Here is a 26,669-nt window from a genome sequence, read left to right on the forward strand (position 1 = left end):
TAAACGTTTCAACATATGTTGACACAGAGCTGAGCATGGAACTGTTATGGAATTGTTAGATGAGATTTGTTTGTGAAGAATGAAATAATTTTTAAATTTATACTTAATATCCCTATCTCTAACAGTTTTGCTCTACATAGACACAGAGCTGAGCATGGAACTGTTATGGAATTGTGAAGAATTGAACTAACAGAGCTGTGTTGTTTTGATGTTATTAGGTACAAATCCCCACACAGACACAGAGCTGAGCATGGAATTGTTAGATGAGATTTGTTTGTGAAGAATAAAATAATTTCTAGATGTTTCAATACTCAATATCCCTATCTCTAACAGAGCTGTGCTTGCCTCACACAGACACAGAGCTGTTATGAGGAAATAAATAAAATAATATTTATACCTATTTGCTCTGTCTCTAACAGAGCAGTTGTGTTGTATTGTTGTTATTAGGTACAAATCCTTGCACAGACACAGAGCTGAGCATGGAATTGTTAGATGAGATTTGTTTGTAAAGAATAATTTCTAGATGTTTCAATAATAAATCATCCCTATCTCTAACAGAGCTGCTGTGCTGTACTGATGTTATTAGGTACAAATCCTCCTCGCACAGACACAGAGCTGAGCATGGAATTGTTAGATGAGATTTGTTTGTGAAGAATAAGCCTTGTTGATATTTCCTCAAGACAGGAAATTTGTGACAATATTTGTATCACCGACAGGAATAATTATCACAAGATTACAAATCACAGAACATGTGGCAAATATTATTATAGTGATGGCCCAGTATGTATACAGGGAAGTGTTTGTAACAGCAGAGCTTGAAAAATACAGAAACACATCCAAATTATATTTTATTAGGGCTTTTGCTGAGATTCAGATCCCACCCAGTAAGGTTTCAAAACAATATGCATATCTCAAGCCGGGAGGCACAGATCCTATGTGATTGCCAGATTTGTACCTACCTATACCGGGAACAGGCCTCAAACACAGACACAGGGCCATGCTGAGATTTTTTGCTATGCTCAATTATACAATTGGAAAGATTTGATTTGATTTGATTTAGTTTATTTTACTTCGCGTTTTGTGCCTCTTGGCTAATTTGCGAAGATGGGGATGAGTGATGAAATGATGAAATTGATGAATGGACATTCACAAACAACCAAGCCCGACCGGGATTCGAACCCGGGACCCTTGGCGTCGCACAATTGGAAAGAATGAAATTTATTAACAGAGCTGTGCTTGCCTCACACAGACACAGAGCTGAGCATGGAACTGTTATGGAATTGTTAAATGAGATTTGTTTGTGAAGAATGAAATAATTTTTAAATTTATACTTAATATCCCTATCTGCTAGCTGAGCATGGAACTATTATGGAATTGTGAAGAATTGAACTAGTTAGAATTGAACAATATTTTTATCACCGACAGGAATAATTATTACAAGATCACAGAACATGTGGCAAATATTATTATAGTGATAGCCCAGTATGTATACAGGGAAGTGTTTGTAACAGCAGAGCTTGAAAGTTATCATATCTTATAGGGGGGTTTGTTCTGAATACAATTATATCCTATCAATTATGATCCCTGACACAGCTCCGCTGTGATTAGGGCTTTTGCTGAGATTCAGATCCCACCTCAAAACAATATGCATAGTCCCTTTCTTCTCAAGCCGGGAGGCACAGATCCTATTTCAAATCTACCTATACCGGGAACAGGCCTCAAATCTCACACAGACACAGGGCCATGCTGAGATTTCTTTTGGCAAAAAACACAATTTCATGCCACACATTGGGAGATGTGAAGAATTGGACAAGCTTTAAATCCCACACAAATACAGAGTTGAAACTGTCATGGCATAGGGATGAAATAACATCTAGACACTCAATAGATAGGAGGAATTGTTATAGTTGTTAGATGTGAAGAATTAATTATACCCTAACTGTTAGTCCCTATCTCAGAGCTGTGCTCTGTACAAATCCCACACAGGAACTGTTATGAAACTACACAGACACAGAGCCTTGCTGAGCATGAAACTGTTATGGGAATTGTTAGATGTGAAGATCTATTATAAACACAGAGCTGTTATGGATATGGAGGTGAAGAATTAAATAATACCCATCTACTCTGTCTCTAATGTTGCTGTACAAATCCCACACAGATACAAGCTGAGCATGGAACTGCTATGGAATTGTTAGAAGAGATTTGTTTGTGAAGAATAAAATAATTTTTAAATTTATATAATATCCCTATCTGCTCTACATAGACACAGAGCTGAGCATGGAACTGTTATGGAATTACACAGAGATGTTATGGATATGGATGTGAAGAATTGAACTAACAGAGCTGTGTTGTTTTTGATGTTATTAGGCACAAATCCCCACACAGACAGAGCTGAGCATGGAACTGTTAGTTGTGAAGAATGAAATAATTTTTAATCCCTATCTCTAACAGAGCTGTGTTGCCTCACACAGACACAGAGCTGAGCATGGAACTGTTAGATGAGATTTGTTTGTGAGCTGATCATGGAACTGTTATGGAATTACACAGAGATGTTTTAGATATGGAGGTGAAGAATTGAATGAAATAATATTTATACCTAATAACAAAAATATTGAGTATCTTCATGGTAATCACCTATCCAAAATTTGAATCCTGTTCTCAATAATTATATCACTGGTATCTTCACTCTAAGCTCAGCATTGTTCGGGGATTTGAAGCTTGTTCCCAATAATTATATCACCGCACAGTTTTGTTCATGGCATAGTTCTAAGTTTAGCAATTTGAATCCTGTTCCAATAACAGCATCACTGCACAGCTCTGTCAGGTATAGGGATATTGAGTATAGATTTATGGAAAACACAGCTCTGCTAAAATTGTTCCCAATAACAGCATCACTGCACAGCTCTGTCAGGTATAGGGATATTATTTCATTGCAATCACCTATCCATAATAGTTCTAAGCCCAGCAAAAATCTGTTTCTGTGTGGGATTTGAATCTTGTTCCCAATAACAGCATCACCACACAGCTGTCAGGTATAGGGATATTGAGTATAGATTTATAGAAACCACAGTTCTGTATGCATCTAGATATTATATCTGTGTCTGTGTAATTGAATTTTGTACCTAATAACAGCAGAAATATCTTCCATGACAAACACCTATTAAGCTCAGCAAGAATCTTTATCTGTGTAGGATTTGATTCCTGTTCCCAATAACAGCATTATTGCACAGGGATCTAGATATAATTTCATGGCAATCACTCCTATCCATAAATCTGTGTAAGATTTGAATCCTGTTCCCAATAACAACATCACTGCACAGCTCTGTTAGGTTTAGGGACTAGATATTCATCATCACAACATGCAGCAGAGCTGTTCATAATTGATAAGATATAATTGTACTCAGAACAAACCTCTATACCAACAAATATTATAAACACATCACCTCTTGCTCAAATATATCATGCAAAAGCTGAGATAGACCCGCTTGTAGAATGGCTTCACTTTTATGAACTTCCAGACAGTTTGGATTCTGTTTCAAATTTAAGAAACCTGAAATACATAAGCTTTGGGAGTTTTGTTTGCAACCCGTACAATATTATTTTTCCTACATTTATAGACAATATATTGCACAGTCCCGAACTGCTGAAGCTCCAATTGCAGTATGTATGATATGGAATCGTGGAAAAATAATTACTCCATGCCATCGCTTGGAATTATGATTTTATGCAATGCATGCCTTGTGATATTAATTGTATTAGAATAGGTGTGACAGAATCCATGGACTTAACATGTTCCACAGCAATGCTATACTACAAAATTAATACTGATCTTAGAAACAACATATTCCCACTCAGGGGACTTGAAATTGTTAGCAAAAAAAATATTGTTAGCACGTCTCTGTGCAATATTTTGTGTAAAAACTCTAATTATTTAAGTCCATCTTGTATTGAATGAGCCAGAATTGATATTGTTTTTAAGCAGGTACATAATCAACTCATTAAAATATAAACCAGAATTTACATCCAATTTTCCTGCCTCATCAAGTATGGAAATTGTTGTGTCATCAACAGGCAACCTGCTGTTTGTATAAATTCTATGATCATGGAAAAATTTGTAAAACCTAAATTTTTCTAAACTTGAAGTACTTTTTGTAAAAAAAGCAACATATTTTCCCCAATAACAATGCAACAGGTATGCATCAATTCTATGCCAGTATGTATTGGATTCAAAATCATCATATTCAGAACCCAATTCTATGCTCACATACCCAAACCCAACATCACTGTCAAGTACCCATCTTGCCTCTGTTTCATTTTGCACTTTAAAAAAATCATACTCTGATAGATTTTCAAATTTTTCCCTAAAACAATCCAACAGGTGGTCTGATTTTATATATCTTGCAATGTTTCTTCTTTCAAAATATGTTTGCATGTTCAGGTATCTATATTTTATTGCATTGATTGCAATATTTTTGACTTGGCATTTTTGTTGTTGTTTATTATATAAGATTTCCTGGGCTTCAATTCAAAACTCTATGCTGGATAAAATATCAGTTGGGTTCAGCACTGTGCTGTGTGTGTGTGTGTATGTGTGTATGTGTGTATGTGTGTTAATATTTTTGGCTTTGGTATTTATATAAAATTTCCTGGGTTTTAAATCTAATCTCTATGCTTATCTTATGACAGGTTGTAAAGCCAATAGCCCACAAGTGGAAAAAAGAATAAATATTCATTCACACTGACCTTCCGCAAATACCTGCACGAACATGCATATCTAGAATGGCAATGACCCAGCACTGAGTGTTATGTATTGATTTTTGTATAACAAGCTGGGACAAATATAGGCCAGACCCTAAATAAGAGTGGATTACAACAAACAAGCTAGAAGTAACAAATATCAGGCAACAATATATATTTAATTAAATCAAACAGGCCTGTAAGTATAAGAAGCACTGTAAAAACACATCTATTCTCCTCTGCCACTCTCACAATTCTAGCTGATGCAATACAAAATCTCTTTATATACCCTAATTTCACGGGAATTTCCCAGCTGATGCAATTTTGTATTGCACGCAAAGCTTCAATACTCAGAAATTGCATCAGCCGGGAAATTCCCGTGAAATTTGTTTTTTACAAGAATTTCCCGAGGGTTTTTTCACAGAAAATTCCGAGGGGGCATATTTTTCACGGAAATTTCCCGGCTGATGCAATTTTGTTTGCACGCAAAGCTTCAATACTCAGAAATTGCATCAGCCGGGAAATTTCCGTGAATTTTGTTTTTTTACAAGAATTTCCCGGCTGATGCAATTTTGTTTGCACGCAAAGCTTCAATACTCAGAAATTGCATCAGCCGGGAAATTTCCATGAATTTTGTTTTTTACAAGAATTTCCCGAGGGTTTTTTCACAGAGCAATTCTAGAAGAATTACATTGTTTTAATATTAGATATACAAATTGAACCTGGTATCCAATTGAACTTAAACCTGAAGTAAATATGTATGGGTAGGTATGGGTTTAGCATAATTTCAGGTATAGCCAAAAAAATATCAATTTTTGACAAGTTTATGGACAACAATCTCACAGAAGTGCCTTTTGTAAGTATAGGCACATCAATCTGAGGGGGCTCTTCCTTTCTCATGGAATCCATCAGGGCATTTTTACAAAAATCTTGGATTAGAGGGGGTTCCACACTTGAGCAAAAAGCTCATATGCTCATGTTGAGCTTGTTTTAAGTGTAAGCAAATCTGCTTGAGGGGGGCTCTTCCTTTCTTGAGTTTATAATACCACAAACCCCACTACTGCTGGTGTCTTCCACCGCCTGTGACGAAGCTTTTAATACATTCTGACTTTTTAAAGTGTTGTGCTTGTTTCGCGCAGGTCTTTTTACAACCTTGTACTTTTAATTTCTCCCAAGGGGCTTTTTACACCCCTTATTTTAACTTTTTCACTCAGAATTTTAGATAAGGGGATATTTCCCCGTACACATCGAAGGGTGCAAAATGGCCTTAAGTGCCGACGTACCCAAAACTTTTAATTCATCGATCAATCAATAACAGTAACTTTTTTTTACGAATTCTATACCCGTAACAGATATTTTTTGTGTGCAGTACAAGTAACGTCACCAGTAGTAACTTTTACAGTTATTTTAGAGATATAAGTTGTTAACTTGAAAATTTGTTAAGTCGGATAAGTGTTAAATTCAGAAACTATGTTTTCAACAACGTGTTTTCTCTGGATGCTAAAGTGGAATATCCTAAGGGAAGGTAGCTAAGCTTCGTTGCATGCTACAAGTAAAATTTCAGTGTTTTTCGTGGATAGCTGCATTAATTTGGAACATGGCAATCGGACTAGAAAGAAGCCACTGTCAAGGAAGTGGGTCTTCTGAGAGAAAGAGACAGGTGCAAGTGGAATTGGTGCTAAGTTCAATTTACCGTAGGCAGCATACGAATTAAAATCATATTCAAATTAGAAGCAAATCTGATTCCCTGTTACATAATTTTACTTGTTGCTTGATACAAATATATTAAGGCTTATATTTTGTACTCGCGTACTTTCGACGTGGCCCTGCTCGCATGCGTGACCTTCGCGGCCACGTTGTGGGCGCAATCATGTTATAGATGGGGGTTCTTCATAGATCTTAATGACTTTGAAAATGTCTGCATGTTGTATTGGATGAAGAAGAACATGTGTATAAGTTCGGTTATTTGAAGAGCTTAGAAAGTAACTTTATGTGTGGAAGTGCTCTATTATTATACAAATATTCAACATATTTTTGTCTATTTTCATAATAATAAACTGGGTAAATATTGTCCGTTTCAAAATAGTTAGATATTTCATATAAACGAATTGAATAGCAACACTATATTGGAATAGCAGTATTTACGTCTTTTGTCAATTTTACATTTTTAAACGTAATTTTAAAATAATTGTCTTCCGTCATTCCGTGTGCTCGCCGATGTGGTTCGCAGATTTGGAAAGTTTTGAACGTAATGTTATGTGTGTACGGGCTCTAATATGGTAGCTACTAGCATTAAAAATAGTATTTTCTATTTTATTAATAATAAACCGGGTAAGCAATATCCACTTCAAGATAGTTAGATAGTTTGTATAAACGAATTCAATAGCGACACTAAATCGGAAAAGCAATATTTTACGTCTCTTGTCATTTTCACATTTTTGAACGTAAATGAAAAATTATTGTTTTCCTTCCTTCCCCTTAAATTCCTGCCTCTCCTCTGTAATAAATTCTGATGCTCATATTTTGAAATTCGAAAAGTGTCGCATAATTCACTTACAGTAGTTTCCGGGGTGAAAATAAACGTTCTTTAAATTCCCTAGTATCGATTTTTAAGATAACACAATAAATATATTCTGCACAAAACTTAAAACCTAACTTACGGTGAAGGTAATTCTAGTTATATCTAACATACTACACATCAGTGTTCATTTGTGTTTCCTACATGAAAATTAAGGAAATATATGTTATCTTCACTTGTTAGATGCAGCCCATAATTTTCTAAGGTATATTGTTAGAATCTCTTATTGTGCACACGAATCACTTTTAAACAACATGAGCCACACTCTTAGTATTCTTCTGGTAGTCAATTCCCCTCACAAAATTTATTTTCCGTAAGGTATGGACAGTCGATACGAGTCATATTTTACGTGACATCACAACTGGAAAAATATGACATTAAGGTACCATTTTCAACGTCTATTTCCAAGTTCAATTACAGGCATGGCTAACAAGACAGTATTACCTGTCTAAAACATTTCATTAAAATAACCATGATGTATCGAATTTTAAGTACTAATTAAGTAAGTTATACATGACTGTTTATGTTATCTCTGGACTAAATCTTTTATGTAGATGTCACTATTGCCTGATGCATGTTCCCTAACTATGAATTTAATCATATGTGATATTGATTACCTCGTGGATAATAAAAATGTTCGAAGGCACTAAAAACTCTCAACTAAGCACCGAAAGATACAAAGTGCAAGTTACTTGAATTGTTATTAATTTCTTGACCATGTGTCGCCTCAGTCGAATATGACCGTATACATTTTTAATCTAGCATTGCAACATCTGCGCTTACATTAATCAGTGCGATTCATAAAAATCGAAACAAATGCAGGAGATTTGTTGTTATTTTAGATATCAAGATTATCTATTTTCCAATTTCGTTTGCAATTAAAAAATATGTAAAGAAGATACGTATGTCAATTTCAAATGTAATTATTGTATGTAGAAGTTGTAAAAGCCATGAGGCGAAAATGGCGTATTTGTAGCCCCTGGACGGGAACAAACGTTGCTAGGGACTATGAAACGGGTATTTTCACCCTTTGAAAAAGGGTAAGCGAGCGTCTCGTGTTCTCGCCGACGTGGTTCGCTTATTTGAAAAGTTTTCAACGTAATGTTATGTGTGTATAGTCTCTAATATGTTACAAATATTGTCTATTTTCTTAATAATAAACTACGTAAGTAATAACCGTTTCAAGATAGTTAGTTGGATGTTTTGTATAAACGAATTTAATAGCGACACTAAGTCGGAAACGTCTCTTGTCATTTTCGCATTTTTAAACGTAATTGAAAAATAATTGTTTTCCGTCATTCCCCACGAATTCCTACCTCTCCTCTGTAATAAATTCTGACGCTCATATTTTGAAATTCGAAACGTCTAGCATAATTCACTTACAGTAGTTTTCGGGGTGAAAATAAAGTTTCTTTAAGTTCCCTAGCAACGTCCGTTTCCATGGTGAACAACAAGCACCGCAAACTCTCTAAGTAATTGTATGTTATTATACCTCTAAACATTTAATTAAAACAACCACGATGTAGATACTTTCGTATTGAGTTTACCAATATATACGTAAGTAATTGTGTCTGGGCTGAAACTCCTTACGTAGATGTCACCCTTGTTTGAGGTACCTTTTTGAACCAGGAGTTCATTCATCCGTGTGTGATCTGTGAGAAATGTAATGTATTTAGCTACACAATTAAGAATTGAAGGAAACAATGTGTGCTGCAAAAAAAGCCCCTGGAAACGGTTGCTAGGGACGTAAAAAAAGGCATTTTCACCCTTAAAAAAGGGCTAATTGAGTGTTTTTTTAAATTTTCTCGGTCTTTTGGGACGATTTCATGGGGGGTCGTAATCGGGCATTTTTCGCCTCCGGGGCTTCCTTCATGGAGAACATTTATGTCAGTCAGTGATGGGATTGGGGCTATATATATATATATTTGATTGGACAAGAAACATACATAAAACATGCGAGTCTTCATATATTTAATTTATTACAGTTAATGATCATTTGTTGTGCGTAATCTGTTTGTAAGAAACCTCCCAACAGAAACTTACTTGAAAGTAATTTAGAGTGTTTTTTCAAGTGACAGTAACTTTAACTGAGTGACTTTCTAAAATGAGTAACTGCAAGTCAGTACTTTTGAAACAAGTAACTGCAACTGTAATAAGTTTTATAGCGTAAGAACAGGGGTGTGTATATAAATCCACGGTAGTCAAGTCAATAGGGCGTCTCACTGCCACGCAGAAGTCTCAGAGTGGATGATCTTGGGGGTGGTGGAGAATTTTTACAGTATTGTCCCAGTGCCTCTAGGATTCATCCAGCCTCTAATAAATGAGTGCCTGAGGGCAACCTTGGGGGTAAGAGCGGTAGGAGTGTGGTACTGATCACACCACCTCCACAAATAGCCGAGATTGTGTACGAGTGAGTCCCCACCTCCACATCCCACCTAATGTGCTTTCACGTTATGTTGAAATGTGCAGGAGCGTCCCCCGTGGCGGAGTGGTTAGCACAACGAGCTGCGACGGCAGGAGTCCCGGATTTGAATCCCGGCCTTTGCATGGGTAGTCCTTGGGGGTGTCCCTTCATCAATTTCATCATATCATAATCTCATTCTCATCTTCGCTATTAGTCAAAAGAGGCGGAAAAGCGAAGTAAAATAAAGCAAATCAATCAAGCAATGTGCAGGTGTGGAGCCTTTCTTTACACACACATACAGAGTGTCCCACAAAGGGGTTTACACTATTTGAATGTTAATAGCAGAGAAAGTATTACAGATAACCTGATGGAACCTTTTGCATCTATATCTGTCATGATTAGTGCTTGTTGCCATTCATTTGTTTTTCTTTAATTTCAGTTCAGTTGCCAGTAGTGAAAAGTAATTGACAAAATGGCTGGGAACCTTTCCGTTGAGCAACGGAAGTGGATTTTAAAGTGGATTTTAATGTTTTTTTTGGAAATGTGAGAACATGAAAGAAGTGCAGAGACGATGGCGGGCAGAATTTGATGTATGGTCTTCTTGGGGGATCTTGTGAAAGTTTGTACCACTGCTTCCATCCCTCTTTCGCCCGATACTGATTTCTTCCTGCCACATCGTCCCAGATCACACACAGTTCCTTCCCTCTCAAACTTGTCACGTAATTTCGTAATTGTTACACGTGACGGTGGCGCAGTATCAAATTCTGCCCGCCATCGTCTCTGCACTTCTTTCATGTTCTCAAATTTCCAAAAACACTTAAAAATCCACTTCTGTTGCTCAACGGAAAGGTTCCCAGCCATCTTGTCAATTACTTGTCACTACTGGCAACTGAACTGAAATTAAAGAAAAACAAATGAATGGCAACAAGCACTAATCATGACAGATCCAGATACAACAAGTTCCATCAGGTTATCTGTAATACTGTTTCTGTTATTAAGATTCAAATAGCGTAAACCCAATTGTGCAACACACTGTATGTGTGTGGCATGTATATGTTTGTGGCATATATACACACGTGTGTGTGTGCGCGCGTGAGTGTTTTGAATTAACAGAGAGAGTTAAATGACTAAAAAAGTTAAGTGGAAATTCCTTCAAAGTGTAGCTATATGACAAAAAATCAAAATATTTTATTGTGCTTTAAAATTTTAACCTAAAAAAAATCACCTCACACAACTTATCCAGTACTGGCAACCCTTAGAGGTGAAGCAATAGGATTGGGTTTATGGAAAGCTAACGATGTGATAATTTATGCAAGGTAGAGTATTTTCGGTTGCAGAGCGTCTGATAAATCTGCAAGTCAAACCAGGTACCGCTAGAACGAGTATAAAATCATTGATTATTTCTCCCGCTTTTGCACGGCCTATATCCGCGCCTCGCCTCCCTCGATCCGTGGACTTTGTGTGATTGCGAAGCGTTCCGAAATCTTGTTTTCCCTTTGTAGTACCCGTGTAGAAGCAATCAGGGAGACAAAGGTTTGACGGCTCGGAGACGCGATCTAATTTTGATTATGAGTTGCGTTAGGATCAGTCGCGAATGAAATATTTATCAGGGGGGAGGTCTTATCACCGATTCGCGTATCGGTATCCCATCAAGATTACGCCCGCAAAATGTGGTTCATTCGTTATGTAACCGCACGAGCGCGTATCGCAGGCTTTTTATTTTTTCATCCTCTCGGGAATAACTGTGATTGGAGTTCCAATAGCCTTGGTTAATTGGTGTAGGCTTCTCCGTAGATCTTATGGAGATTAAGCAGGGCGATTCTTTCAAGATTTTGAAGCGTGTGGATTTCAGTATCTGAGTTATCGAACCCTTACAGAAAAATGAATGTTTGAAAATCTTCTAGAAACCGTATGATTTAATTGATTGATTGGTTTGGTTTAGGGCCTTCCAGATGGCGTACTGGTACCCGGTGGAGGTTCATAATGGTTCGGATACCACTTTAAACTATAGGTCCAGTCTCGATTGTACATAACGTGAACTTAAAACAAAAAATTGGAAAAAAAGATTGATTTGGTTTATTTTACTTCACTTTTCTGCCCCTTTTTTGGCAAAGCGCGAAGATGAGGATGAGTGATGAAATTGATGAAGGAACACTCACAAAGAACACCCATGCCGGGGTTCGAACCCGGGGGCCCTGGGGTCGTAGCGCGCTGTGCTAACCACGGAAGCGGCCAATATGATTTGATTATGAGGTTTTAGTCAAGCTGATGACAGCGACTTATGCGGCAAAAATGCCATTTATTGAAACTTTGTAAGTACGACGTTGCCTTATAATCAAGGGGTCGCCGGTTCGATACCCGATGGAACCACACACAGGTTCGGATTTCACTTTAAACTGTAGGTTCAGTCCCGATCAGTCTATCTGGAAAAAATGAACTTAACTCACACTCTTTTTAAACAGAGAACAAGTCACCCTTAGAAGTACAGTCATGGACACTTCTGTGTTGTAACGATTCATTGTAATTGTAAGTTAATTGGATTGTTAGAACCCAGAAGTGTCCGTGACTGTACAAATAAAATAATCGAAATAATGCAAATTCGTATAAATCTCTTCATAGTAAAGAAAGCAGAAATTAATTTAGACTTAAAAGTTCTGCTAATGTCCAGAAAACATGCACAATTGAACTTGTAACTAAACTATTTTACCATATGCTTGCTAATCAGAAAAGCTGAAAATATATTATTGCAATGTTCCCCCAACTATTGACAATTCACAATCAAGTTAATAAAACTTAGTATGTGTCACTGAAAGACGTTAATCAATTTAAAATTGAATTATATTGATTTGTGTGTCTGTCTCAGTGCGAGTAAACAATTTGATCTATGACTCTAGTAGAAATGTTAAATGTTAATTAGTTACAAATATATATTGTTGAAAGCCAATCAAACACTGGTATTTTTGTCTTGCATATCTTAATATTTCTTCTTTGCAATGAGCAATTCTCCGTGTGAAACGTCGTTACGGTGAGTTGTGGAGCCTAGCGGCGAAAATGGGCACTATAGAAACGTACCGCCAATTTTGAATCTCTAATTGCTTGACTTTCCGCTGATATGTGTAAGTATGCTTTGTTGTTCACTTCCAATTTTGCTTCCACGAATTACACGTGTCATTCAAGGATACAGTACACAAAGTTGCAAGTGAAATGAACACACGAGCTTTGTAAATGACAAGAGTGAAAACTGATAAACATCACTGAGGTTCTGATATGCTTTCGTTCTCTGTCCTGTTATGTCTCTTTCACTCACTGACAATGTAAGACGATGTGATAATAAGACTATGAAGCCGTTATGTAATGAGCTGAAGAGAGAGTGAGAGAGAGATAGAAAATGTTACCAAGCCATTGAGAGACTTTATTCAAATATCTCACGCGTCTTGTTTCCTTCCATCCCCCTAACCTTTGCCATAAATGCACTCGAGGAACTGCAGTGGTGACGCGGTTTTATACCGATTAATTTCACTTCCCCGTGGAGCTTCTGCGATAGCGAGATTCAGAATCAAGGGAACTCCGGCCTTGTTCCTCGCCACTTCTATTTTCTCATCCCGTAATGGTCTCCTTTTTTTTCGCTGGGAGCCTCCTCCCTCACTCTCCTCTGGGGACTCTTTTCATTTCCCCGGTGGAAGAAGCCCCCTTTGTTCCCCCTGCTAATTATTCTGACTAACAGAGTCGTCGGCGTCCTCCGCTTCAAAATGTTCGTTCAGTACAAAAGACTAATTTCGTCGAATCAACAGCGTTGTGCGTCCAACATGCGAAGGGGCATTGCGTGTGCGAGTGCGTCAAAATGTTCCGTTATACGTCTCTCCTTCCTTCTCTTGTTGTTCTACACTGCGAGATACCGTACCCTAACATTCCGACAATCGTCGGATATTTACTTCCTGATGAAATTTGTCGTTCTTTTAAAGGAAATGAAAGAAATTTAATATTGCTTACAAATTGCATCTACTACGTATATAACATAGATGTGGGTGCCTCTATTTTTTTTATTCCTCTCTCTCTCTCTCTCTCTCTCTCTCTCTCTCTCTCTTTTGCATTCTCCATATCTATTTTTCACAGTGTATTTGTATTGAAATAACTAACTAATTCTCTTGGCATACCTAATTAATTAACGTTTATTGCCGCAGTAACATATGTCTAGCATCTCTCTTTACTCTGTGCAAGATTAACACTCTTGACCATTCTTACCAATTTCCTTCAGGCCATCTTAACATTGCCATCCCATCTTCGTCTCGATCTTCGCACAGGTCTCTTACCACTATGTTTCCCGACATGGAATCTATAACCTTCTCTATCCTTTCCCATTCATGGTGCATGCCAAACGAAGTCTTCTTGATGTAATTATTCTAATAATTCCAGGGGATGAATATCGATTATGCGGTTTAGTATTTTGTAACTGTCTTCACTCATGTGTTGCTTCACGTATTTTAAAGCCAAATATCTGCCTTAACATAACTTTGGTTAATAGCGATTATGCTGATTACGATTAGATGAAACTGATACAGGGTAACTCGCAAGATAACACCCATGAGGCCACGCCAAGACTCGAACCTGAGGCGTCAGTAGTGAAATCCTAATCCTAGTACTCGACTCGCTAGATTACCTAGTTGTCTCGCTCTCAGGTGTGTTTCTGTGTGTGTGTGTGTGTGTGATGGTGTGTGTGTGTGTGTGTGTGTGTAAATATGCGTATATTATTTACATCTCTCTCTGACTGCCTCTCCTCCCAGGAACACTCTAGAGGTTCCGATACGCGATGGAGACACACAGTGGTTCGGATATCACTTAAACTATAGGTCCAGTCCCCATTAGCCTTTCTGTGCATAAATGGACTTAAAAGAACCATTTTACAAATTAGACAAATATACATATACATATTGTTGCGTGCTAAAGAATGCATTTAACCAGACGTTCTGTAATAACATTGAGAGATTTAACTAATATTCCTATGAATGCAAGTGCTACCCACATATTCTCATGTGCACAGGAAAGATCCACTTAAAACCAAAGTACCGTTTCCCGATAAATTCCGAACACATTTTCCGGAACTGTATTGCTTCATTCCCCAAGCAATTCCATAAAACCATTTCCCCCCCCCCAACGAAGCAATTGCGGAAAATGCTTGCAATTGACAATCCTGTGAATCTTTAGCCTGCAAGAAAATTCTCTCTTAGATGCAGGAAGGAAAATCACACTCTGATGCTTGTAGCAATCTTATTCACCCCTGAAATCCTCTCTCCGCTCCAGAATATCTTGATTTCTGTAGACCGTAACCTGAGCAAGATGGGGACTTGGGTCTCCCCCGATATTTATAGCCAACAAGAGAACAATTCCAACCAAAAGAGATGGTCTGTTTAGAATTTAAGGGTGTTTCATTTTGAATTTTAAGTAAACTGCAGCCACACACTCGAGGGGGAAGGGTCGAAATCGAATGTGGAAGGAACACATAAAAAGGAAGACGTTAGATCCACCTTCCAGAAAATAATGCTTAGGTCTTGACTGCCTCTTGCTAGCTTTCAGTCCCTTGTAAGTTTTCTTGTATAAAATCACACTCTAACGTCTACATCTGTAGATACAGAACAGGCGTTTTCTTTTGGCCCAGATGCTTTTGAACTTCTTATTTTAATAAGTTAAAATAGCACAGATATGCATTGAGGGTGTATACGATATACGCCACACATTCTTTTGTTTTCATAATTTCAATAAATTCAAGACAGGTCATAGACGAAAGTAAGGACCATCAATGATTTTAGAAGCTCTGCAAATATAACACACACCTTTTCATACCAGTTTCCTTCGTTGTCCAAGTCAGTTGTTTAAAGGTGAACCAATTAGAGCCCAGGCATGATAATTAGTTGCTAAGATGACGTCAGTTGGAGAATATGAGAGTTTAAAGCATGTGTCCTTCTTTCTTGTATATAAGCTCATTTGCCTTATACGTTTTAGATAAAATATGTATAAAGATTTACTTGATCATCCATGTCGTATTTACTATGATATCAAAAGCTAACGTATTATATTATATGTGTGACATCTGCATTCAAAATTAAACATTAGTCAAAATAGCTTAATGTAATTCCTTCCCAGTACATTAATAAATTGGCGTAGTATTTTAAGATAATTTATAAATTTAGAACAAGCCCTATGTAGGAGGAAAGTAACACACACTTTCTTTAGATATAATGAAACAAATAACAAAACTTTTAAAGAGTACTTTGTGAAAATTTAAGAATACCTGGATATTAATTATATATTTTTTTTGTTTCTTGTCAGAAAAATACATTAATTATTCTAAATATGAGCTACAAGGGGAATGTTAAATTATTTCCCCTTTTAGTAGTAATTTATTTATTACATTAATATTGCGCATAATTATTCTAAATATGAGCTACAAGGGGAATGTTAAATTATTTCCCCTTTTAGTAGTAATTTATTTATTACATTAATATTGCGCATATTATTTCATAGCTTCTGTCTCTTATTCGAGCCAAAATCAAAGAATCAAGGTTAAATAGGTTTAGAAACAAAAAATGAAATGCTGAATAGATCTGAACTTAATTACACAGTAAATGGAACAAAAACTTAAAAGAATTGAAACTTGAACTTCAGGACGATAATAATGTGTGTTATAAAAAATTGCACGAAGAAAATGTTAGAAAAACATAGAAGAGAGGAATTTAAAGAAGAAATGGCATACTGAAGAAACATATGATCGTTATATATGCACGAACAATGGAATGCAATGAAAATACACCTGAACTTATTTCAGTGACGTAATCAGAGACAAAATTACTAAATTTGTCCGCAAGCACGATCTATAAACAAGAACTACTTTCTGCGTAACTGAAACGCTGCATGTCTGTATGCAACTGCGACTACATCAAGCGCAATGCCAGGAAGCACTTTTCACCAAAACAGTTGACAATATCCCAGCTTGTTCCGCGAGATCTCCGGATGGACGTCCCGCCAGAGACACAATTCCTCTGGAAGTGGAGGGCAGTCGACAAACATGCCTGTGGTAAGCCGGGGCTTTGCCGGGCGAGTCCCCAGGTGCGCAAGTGAGGTTTCGGGGTAATGAAACATTCCGGCGGTAACACATAGGGTTTGACGCACACAAAACGTTACATTACCCTCCCCCCTCTTTTTTTCTCGCGACTCTTTTACCCCGGCAACTTTCACGCAAACCAACTGGTTTTGCATACAAAAGTCCCAAATGATTTGCATGCGAGTGGAAGATAGGGGAAGAGGGGGTGAAGCGACCAAAATGCAATTCGTCTGAGGATGAAAAACTGTTGGTCTGGTTTAAAGCTCGGATTTTCGAGAGCCAATGGTTGAAGTGCTTTATTTGCTTCTGAAGCAAGGAACAGGAGATGAAAATAAGCAAAAATACGATCAGATACAGGTATATAAATAAAGTGATCATTTTTCTACGATGCAGCCGTAGATGAGTACTGCTCTTGAGAAGCTTGCTAGTCTTCTCGACTCACTATCTAAAGAGATCTAGAAATTACGTAAAATTATATGTGTATAAATACAAAATACAGCAGAAGGTTCCTAAAATTTGAGGACACTAAAAATTCTACCAAACAACAATACCAAATAAGCAGTATAGAATATGAACAAAGAGAATAACAGAACGTAGGAAACATTCGCGCTCGGTGTGTGTTATGGAATTAAACTAGTATCTATATGTGCAAATTGTGTTGATCAGAGTGAAGAGTTGAAACATCTGAAACATTAAATATAAACATGAAAATATACTTATCATATTTGCTTTTTGTTTGTGGACGAAATCACCCCACACCCATTCAGCAAGAAAATCCTTTCGATATTTGAGTTTCATAAAGATATAGTAGTACCCTAATTACAGAAAATCAATATCCCTTATATTTTTGTATGATTAATAAATAAGGTAATATTCTTATTCTCTAGTGCACCTTTTGCACATAATAACATGTTTATCCTAACATTTAATCCACATGAACATCAGGATATCGATTCCTCCAGATTCAATCCACTCGATTAAAGAGGAAATAAAAAGCAGACTTAATTCAGGAAATGTGTGTTACTTCATAAACTTTTATCTTCTCGTATAATATCTAAGAAACTAAAAGTTAAAATATACAAAACAGTAATTTTGCCTGTAGTGCTATATGGATTTGAAACTTGGTTCCAATCATTAAAATAGGAATATAAATTTAGAATATTGGAAAATAGAATCCTTGTTAAAATACTTCTCCATGTGAGTGGAGAAGGTTACATAATTTAGAACTGCATAATTTGTATTCATGTCCAGATATTATTAGAATAATTAAACCAATACGAATTAGGTGAGCAGACAATGTGGCACGAATAAGGGATGAAAGAAGAGTGTACAGGATTATTGTTGTGAAACATGTAGCATGTAGCAAGGCCAAGACGAAGATGGAGGGATAACGTTGATATGAACCTAAAGGAAATCGGTAAGGATGAAAAAGATTGGATTGATTTTGCCCAGAATAGGGACACGTGGAAGGCTTTTGTTGGTCCACCTATAAACCTTCGGGTTTAAAAAGGCTAGAGAGATAGTTAGTCCATTGGGGTGTGCTACAAATTGTCTACAGCAAACCAGTGTCCAGCGAATTACTACACGCAAACAAAGGGCGGCCACACGAAGAGCTTTTGCCATTGCTGACAAAAAACGTTTTCACACGTTATATCGCCATTTCAATTTCCGAAGCTACATGGACACCACTGTGCACATAAAGCACACCATAATTTGTGAAAGACGAAAGACCAAAGAAGTAATGACATTATAATGTTCTTGGAGCATCGAAACGTAGGACCTGGGGTCCTAATTCTAATGCAGCTGATACTGAGTAAGAGAAACCATAGTAGTCCATCCGAAGCACGTTACTGAAGAAGAGATATCATAGTAGTTCATCCGAGGCACTGTTCACCAACGGTGTTTAGGAGCGAGAAGTAAAGTTGCTTTAATTTAGGACATTTAGTTCTTTCAGAAGCGTGGTATGGGATGAATATGCCGTTGCACGGATGCTTCAGATGGCTGAGTTTAGATGATGGGAGATTCACCGGCAGAAGGCAAGGCGAAGATGAGTGTAGTCGGCCACCAGGGGTAGTTCTCAAAATTATATTACCACCTGTCGTTATTCCTAGTGTTGGAATAAAGATGTGCTGTGGCCCTCCAGAACACGTTCTAAATCCAGGACTGTCCCTGCCCCCAAACCCAATAAACCATCCGTGTGTAGAGCTCCCGCTTCAAGAAATAATGTCAGCATAAACTAGTGCAGTAATCTGGTGGGTAGTTACATTTATCATCGTCATCTTTTTCTGGCAGACAATCCGTCATCATTCACACTCAGTAATTCGAAGCATTTCCTCGCTTCCGTATATCCATAACATGTCGCGCCTGTGAAAAAATTCGATGGCTAGAGATGATTACTTCCACAATCACTTCAGTTAGGGTTGAATCGATGCTACTGCGAGATTGTGTGGCTGCTTTCTCTTGCAAGGAGTTATTTTCTTCATTTTCGTACGTTTCGAGGATCAATGTGATATTGAAATCACGTCTTGACCAATCTCACAGCCTCGCTGTCTTGTTGTAAGCAAGGCGCATACCATAACTGTAACTTGGTGCTCTCCGCTGGGCGCCATCTTGGATAATGACGTAGGCGCCGTTGATGTCTACCTTGAATGATGATCTTTGAAATGCCAAATGGAAGTCCGTTCCTGATATACTTATACGTGACTCTCTTTCTAATTTTTCAAAATTCCAACTAAATTTCAATATCGAAATTAACTTTGTTAGTAATTTTCTTTTCATTTTCAGGAAAATTTAGAGATAAGTTTTCATAATTTCTGGTTCTGTTCATCATCGATTTGTATTAACGTTGAGAAAGTCAGGAAATGAAATTCAATACAACTGAAGATGCTATTATCGGAGTTCGGTTCCCTTTTTGCTGCTAGAACAACTGGTTGGACAAAGTGAATTTCTTAAGGTGACGATCTAGGACGTGACGAGACAAATTGTCCGGGTATCCAGTTTCACAGAAGTCCGCTCGGAGGATGGCGCCACTGTTGCCAGTTAGCGTCTCCTGTCTCGAGGGCTTTCCGACTGGGGCACCGACACAATGTTTTTCACTCAGACTGGAAATGGATGCGCCTGCCGTTACACTGTCCGACAAGGAAAGGCGATTCGTCAACAATTACGGGAACAATGGACGAATCATTCTGTTGAGTTCGCGGACCGAAGGAGGGCACAGACGCTGAAGGAGGGGGGAAAAAGGACAGAGCGGAACTTGAGGAGGGGTAGTTCTCTAGAGAAGGAGAGACGGTAATTTGAAACACGTGTCCTCTCGATTGCAGGATGTTGTTGATCTTGCGCTTTTCACATACGAGGTTGGCAGAACATTCGCCGAAACAGTCCACGTTTTCCACTAAAATGGGAACACGCCTTTTGTGAACCGATTTACCATTTATGTATTAATTGGAGCTTACAATAATACTACATGATACTATTGGCTTATTTATTGGGTCCAATAACACAACTGTTATGTGAGACATTGTTGATTCATGATCCACTGAAGCTTCTGGCCGGCGGGTGTTTGTTTTGTAAGTGCCTCTCATTGTCGTGATTAACCTAAAAGTCACAAAAGCAACGTAAACTAATAAAAATCAGTTATAATATGCAGTGTGCCGGGATGGTGATTTTGGAGGTTCACTCCCCTCAAATACCTTAAAAATAATAACACTAATAATAAAGCATGACAAAATGTGTCCACTTCTTATTTACACCTCAGAACTGTTCCTTATTGTCATTTTCTGGATCCTGTACCTGCATTGTTGTGTAGCTTCCGCATTAGAGTAGATGTTTGAATATTGAATTTCTGTATTGATTCGGTTTATTTTACTTCGCTTTTCTGCCACCTTTGGCTCATCGCGAAGATGAGGTTGGGTGATGATATGATGAAATTGATGAAGGGACACTCACAAAGAACACCCATGCCAAGGTGCACACCACTCCGCCACGAAGATCGGCAAAATAAAATAAAAATTGAATCTGAAACGATTCGTGGAATATCCTATAAATCTCTGAAAATGAGAAACTTTCAGACAAGTATAAATATATAAATGTACGTATTATATTCCTTTCACAAAGTGTAGTAGCAAAATAAAAGTGACATCATTTTCTCTTTGACTTACAATAAGTAATATTACTATAAGTGTTTCTGATATAAAATAATTTTAAAATTGGATTCATTCTAACCAGTTTAGCTATATAAAAATGTATTCTGACAATTTTTTTATGTTTGACATTATGTTCTATGAACATCTCCTTTGAGTTTATCTTGGGTACACTTTCATTAAAATATCGGTGGAAATGTGAGGAAGGTGATACATTCATGTTCCTAGTACATTCCCAATGATATTATGATGTATGTGAATATAGCATATGATACCGTATTTACTTCTCACTTAACTTACCACCGTAGTGTATCTACAGGGCGACAGTAACTAACATTTTAAGAGAAAATGATACTCTATTTTCTGTCCTCTGTAAGAACAAAGTCAACGTAAACAAATGCACGTTGCTGAATTCCTATTGGTTGTTCGAATGGCAGCTGTGCGTAGGAATATAGTGCGTGTGATAAAGCCATACCATTATACACAGCCGAAACATGGACATTGTGGAACTTATGTTATGAGGTGTACAGCTACAACAAATGTATTCGTGTGCAAATTAACGCCAGAATTAACACACAGAAAGGAACTATTTTTTCTCAAGTCACGTGGTTTTGTTTACACCAACTTTGTCCTTGCAGTGCATGGAGAATCTGATTGTAGACACGATATAGAGTATCAAATTGTTTTTCCTGGGGATGATTAGATCTGTTCCACTCACTTAGACATTCCGTTATATTGACCAAAGCTTCTTGCATGGCGCATTATATGCTGTTGTAATCCCCATGATGGCCTGCCTTGCATGTTGGCTCTATGTCGGCAAGTGGGTCCCTTGTGATCACCATTTCATTTCTGCACTTGGTCAATGAAGGCGCTAGGGCTTTGTAGTCGATTAATGAATGCATTGCCAATCGAGCACTCAAGCTTACATGTTGCTGCAGGGTTGGTGTAGGGGAGGGGGTAGCGTGACACAGGCTGCAACCTGGTACATCGATAGTTTGATGCGCTTGAATCGTGGTGACACGGTGCACTGATTGTTACAGAAATAATTCAACATTTGCTCCACCAGTTTAGGGTCCCTGGCGAATTCGTCGTCTCGTTTGTTTTTTTGTTGCTGAAAAAACAATGGCTAACCGTAGATGGCGAGAGGGGAGACCTCTGGCGCCGCTCTGAAAAATTAAACGTCTCGGGAGTTTCCCCTTAAACAGCGTGTGTTGTGTTGACTTCCTTTTAACCACTCGGCACCAAAATGATTGGGGCTCCGGGGCGGGTAGCCTTGCGGAAAATTGCGCCCATGGAAACGTTTTTCATGCAGGTTTACTTGTTGGCTTTAATTGGTGTTCATTTTGTCCATTATTTCTCGTGTTTTTTTTCTTTTTCATTTGTGATCAATTGTCACTGGAAGCTATGGAGGTCCATTGTGGCAGTGCTCTGGTTGTTTGCGCTCAGTGATCAAAGTCACGTGTGCTACGGCTGGACACATCTGTACCAAAACTCGTTTTGGCAGTGAGTCAGTCGTTTTATCTGTCCATGAGATCATTCGTCTATCTCATTCTGACAAAGCTTTCATTTTACCAATCATAAAATTTTAATATTGAGTGCATACAGTGGCGACGATTGGGTTCCAAAACTGAGGGGCAAGGTGCCAGAAGTAAGGGGGGGGGGAAACAGTTTACTTTCCCTTGGTAGATAAGGTTTAGCATAGTGCGGGAGCAAAAGTGGCAAAAAGTGAGGGGCAACTGCCCCCCCCCCTAGTCTCCGCTACTGGGTGCATACTGAAGGCCATGAAACGTTGTATTATAATTGAAGTGCCTTCACGTTTATCTGAAATATAATTTGCTTTAAAAAATAATAATGTTATATGTAATTAAATTAAAATTTGTAATAAAGCTCATTGTTGTATCAAATACAGTGTAGTGTTATTCTGAAATAAATTAAAATTCATAATGGAACTTGTTGTAAAATTAACTTTTATGAAGTGCTCATTAGATTCGCCTTATTCACTCGAATCTAATGCGCACTCCAATTTTCTTTGGGTGGGCTCACTCAAAGGCTTGTACTGCACATGTATTTATAAAATAATACATATCATAACCCCACAGATAATATAAGTAATATACAGTACTGAAAATAGCAAACTTGAGATTCTGACACAATGACTTTTGAAGTATGTTGGTAAGAATAAGTTTTTGTAAGTCTGTGTAAATTTGAAGTTCATAGAATGTTTGTGTCGTTTCAAACAGTATGAAATTAAAATATGTATGGATCCATGTGAGAGTTCAGAAAAATAAGTGCTAGACCATGTTGGCGAGACTCACCATTCGTAGTAATTTTTAAGGTACTGTTACCTTGAAGGTCATTGCTTCATTTCAATAGCCATTTGATTAACAGTTACTTAGCTTACAACAGAGGTAAGAAGCGGACACTTCTCAGGTTCAAAAAATTATAATTTCCATCTAGTAGCGTGCGGTGACCTTAGATAGCCGAAGCATTGAATATATAATTTTTAAATAAACAATAGTACATCAAGGGGCAGGCTTGCCTTGATAAAAACACTGCATTCTACTGCTTTGCGGCATTTGAGTCTTTCACGGGCTCCGCAATTTGCCTCTCGACACTTTCGGGGAGCCTAATAAGTATCCTGGGAACTATGCAAAATTCGAAATGCATTCCGAAGCAGTGCTTCGGTAGCTTACCTTGTATGCACGCCACTGCATCTAGATTTAAGTCTTGACCAAGAACTTATAGTAGAGATTAAAGGCTCAAGCTCTGACAGGGATTTTCCGTGTTGTTTTTAGCCATTCAGGTGAAAGGTGTAGTGATATATTTAACGAAGGCCAGGTCGAGGCAACTTAATGGTGCAAATAAGCAATGTTAATTAAAATAACCATCCAAACAGCAGTGGAAGCGTACGTATCCTGTCGGATAATATGAGCATTGTTGGACAATGACAATACAAAGAGTCGTTTCTGAAGGGATATTTTCAGGGGAAAACCAACTATACCCCTCTTTACAGCAAAAATTCGGAAGATGTATTATCCAGTATCAAGATAATTACATACACACACAAATTAATTATACGAACAACACCATTTAAAGGGGTTTATACTAAGAGCTTGGATAATATCTTATTTGACATTGAAAAAATAAAGGTGTGTTTGTAATAAATTACATATAAATTCAATAACCTGGGTATTACACAGTATGTATCTATTCAAAAAATAGAAATACGAATTTGGAAAACAAAAATTTGTAACAAAGCATAATGCAAGTTTCTTATGTTTCACATGCTACTACACGTTACATTTTCTACCTTTTATCAATTTTACTTTGTTCTTATCACTAATATTAATCACACTTGTTGTTGCAATATCTATGTACTTTCGTGCTGAATAGTGCCGTGAAAATGTATAGCTGTTCCATATGTGTAAACAAGGCATGCAGAATAATCTCAAAATGGATTCGGTTGGAACTGTGGCAGATCTAAAATTAGCACTTACGAGAAATCTTCCTCCAAATATTATTTTTCGACGTTTTTTTTTAAAAATTAAACAGTTTCTCTCATCCTACTTTCATTCCGAGATAGTTTTGTAATTTATTTTCTTTTCCCTGGCTGTCATGACAACATCACATGCAACATTCCACAACCCAACCGTGTTATTTCTTAAATTAAAGGCAGGAGAAATAGTTCTTTGTAGTTTGTTTTTTTTTATTTCTAAGTCAAAATCTTTTCTGAGCTTCTCTGTTTTCCCAGGAGAAATTCCACACAGTAAGGAAGAAGCAAGAACCTCACTGAATGAATGTTAAAGTTCAATTAAACAGATGACGAACGGAGGCGGGGAAGAGGGTAACATTTCCTTATCAGATTGAGGATAGTTGTAAGACGATTATAATTTGAGAATCCTGACTTTCCCTCGAGTAATGCCACAATTGTAATTACCAGAGAACATGGAAAACTTGACGTTTCGTAATAAGAAAAAATGTAGTAGAATATTTACTTCTATCTGTCCAAGTTAAAGAATTGCTTCACCGTAATGCAATTACGTAAAGGAACAAAATGCATAATGAGGATTATATAAGATTGTGTTGAGATGTTTCATACGCTAGTAAATACATAATGAAATAGAGCAGAACGGAAGGAAGTGGAGTTAAATTGTATGTCTTGTTACAATGAACATCACGCAATTCTCTGCATTTGAGTACATCTTTTATGCAGATATCATGTTTTTTATGAGTGTAATGTTACAGCATTACCAGAAGACAACCTACACTTTGTATTTGCTAAAACTGTGTTTACAAACATGATAAGGCTTCGAAAACGTCTGACTAAAATGACCAAGTTCTTTTGTTGCCGATGTATTCCTACAAATTGATGTATTCTGGATTGGTATTTATATTGCTCAAACATATGCCTCATTCGGGGAATCTTACATAACATATTTTGAAATATTTTTTCTGTACCTATTTTATCATTTTTGCATATAGAATATTGAGAGTATGAAGAAGAAATATGAAAATGTGAAGCAAAGAGAAGCTTGCGATTTTTATGATTTGTGACCAATGCGCACACGGAAATAATAACGTTGATATCCTACAGCTTTTGGTATAATCAAAGTAATCGTGACTGGAACCCAGAACCTTAAAAAGAAAGTCGATGATTTGAACATTCAAAGCGCGTGCTGTACTATAATGTCATCGCCAAATAGTATGAACGGACGCTGTAATATAATTTTACCCTTGTGAAAATCTATTTCGAAGTGAATATATATTTTTTCGTTTTACAGATTTACCCGATGAAGGACCTAAGATAACCGGCGGGAGGCCTAGGTACCAGATAGGGGACACTGTCAACGTGAGTTGTATGTCAGCCAAATCTAAACCTGCTGCCCATCTAACTTGGTTTATAAATGGGGAACCAGTAAGTATTGCTTTTAATTCATGTTATTATTGAGTGTAGGTGTAATGTGGATGTGTTTTTGGTCTCGTTACATTTTGCTTTAATTCCATACTTTATATTTCTATCCAATATGCAGAGTAAAAAATATAATCAGTTAGACCAGGAAATTTCAATTTCAAGAATATGTCAGTCCCTGTTCAAAGTAGCATAACTCTTAACAAATCAAGCAGGCCCCAGTGGAGGAGTGGCTAGCACATCGCGCTACGACGCCAGCGGTTCCGGGTTGGAATCCTGGCCTGGGCATGGATGTTTGTGTCCATTCATGAATTTCATCATCTCATCACTCATCTTCAAAGTAAATTAAAGCAAATCAATTAATCAACAACTGGTCAATATGCTTAGTTCCAAAAAGCAATGGATCGACAAGTGTGATTAATAGCAAACAAATAAAATTATTCTACTTGTCATATGTGCGTAGAGAAAATTTAGCACCAAATTAAAGTCTAAACTACAAATGCCAGATTATATTTTGTATCGATAATTGGGTTACAATTGGAAATTTAGAATTCTTATGGAATCAATTCACAGAGATAAGCTATGATGGAAAATTATATTAACAACTTAAAAATCCCTTATTATGTCATGACAAATGAGAGCTTCTAAATTGTGCCTGGCTTAATGTATTCAGCTGGCTAACACAAGCCTTGAATTAAATCACAAAATGCCACAAATGCTTACATTATTGTTTAATGGTACTAGTTATGGGATATTCATTAACCACATCCAGTATTAAAAGACACATTTCATTTTTCAATCTTTTG

The 26,669-nt window shown here is 37.2% G+C and overlaps 1 protein-coding gene across 1 annotated transcript in view; it reads left to right on the top strand.

Moving 5' to 3' along the window:
• The window catches only part of LOC145988042 (uncharacterized), a 135,204-nt gene that overhangs the window by 82,302 nt on the left and 26,233 nt on the right, over window positions 1-26,669 (top strand). Inside the window, exon 4 of the mRNA XM_083122879.1 lies at window positions 25,736-25,869. Coding sequence (XP_082979005.1) covers window positions 25,736-25,869 — 134 coding nt within the window. The remainder of the gene's footprint in view (window positions 1-25,735; window positions 25,870-26,669) is intronic.

The sequence above is a fragment of the Lepisma saccharinum genome, chromosome 5 (genome assembly GCF_977018435.1).
Source record: "Lepisma saccharinum chromosome 5, izLepSacc3.1, whole genome shotgun sequence".
Lineage (NCBI taxonomy): Eukaryota > Metazoa > Arthropoda > Insecta > Zygentoma > Lepismatidae > Lepisma > Lepisma saccharinum.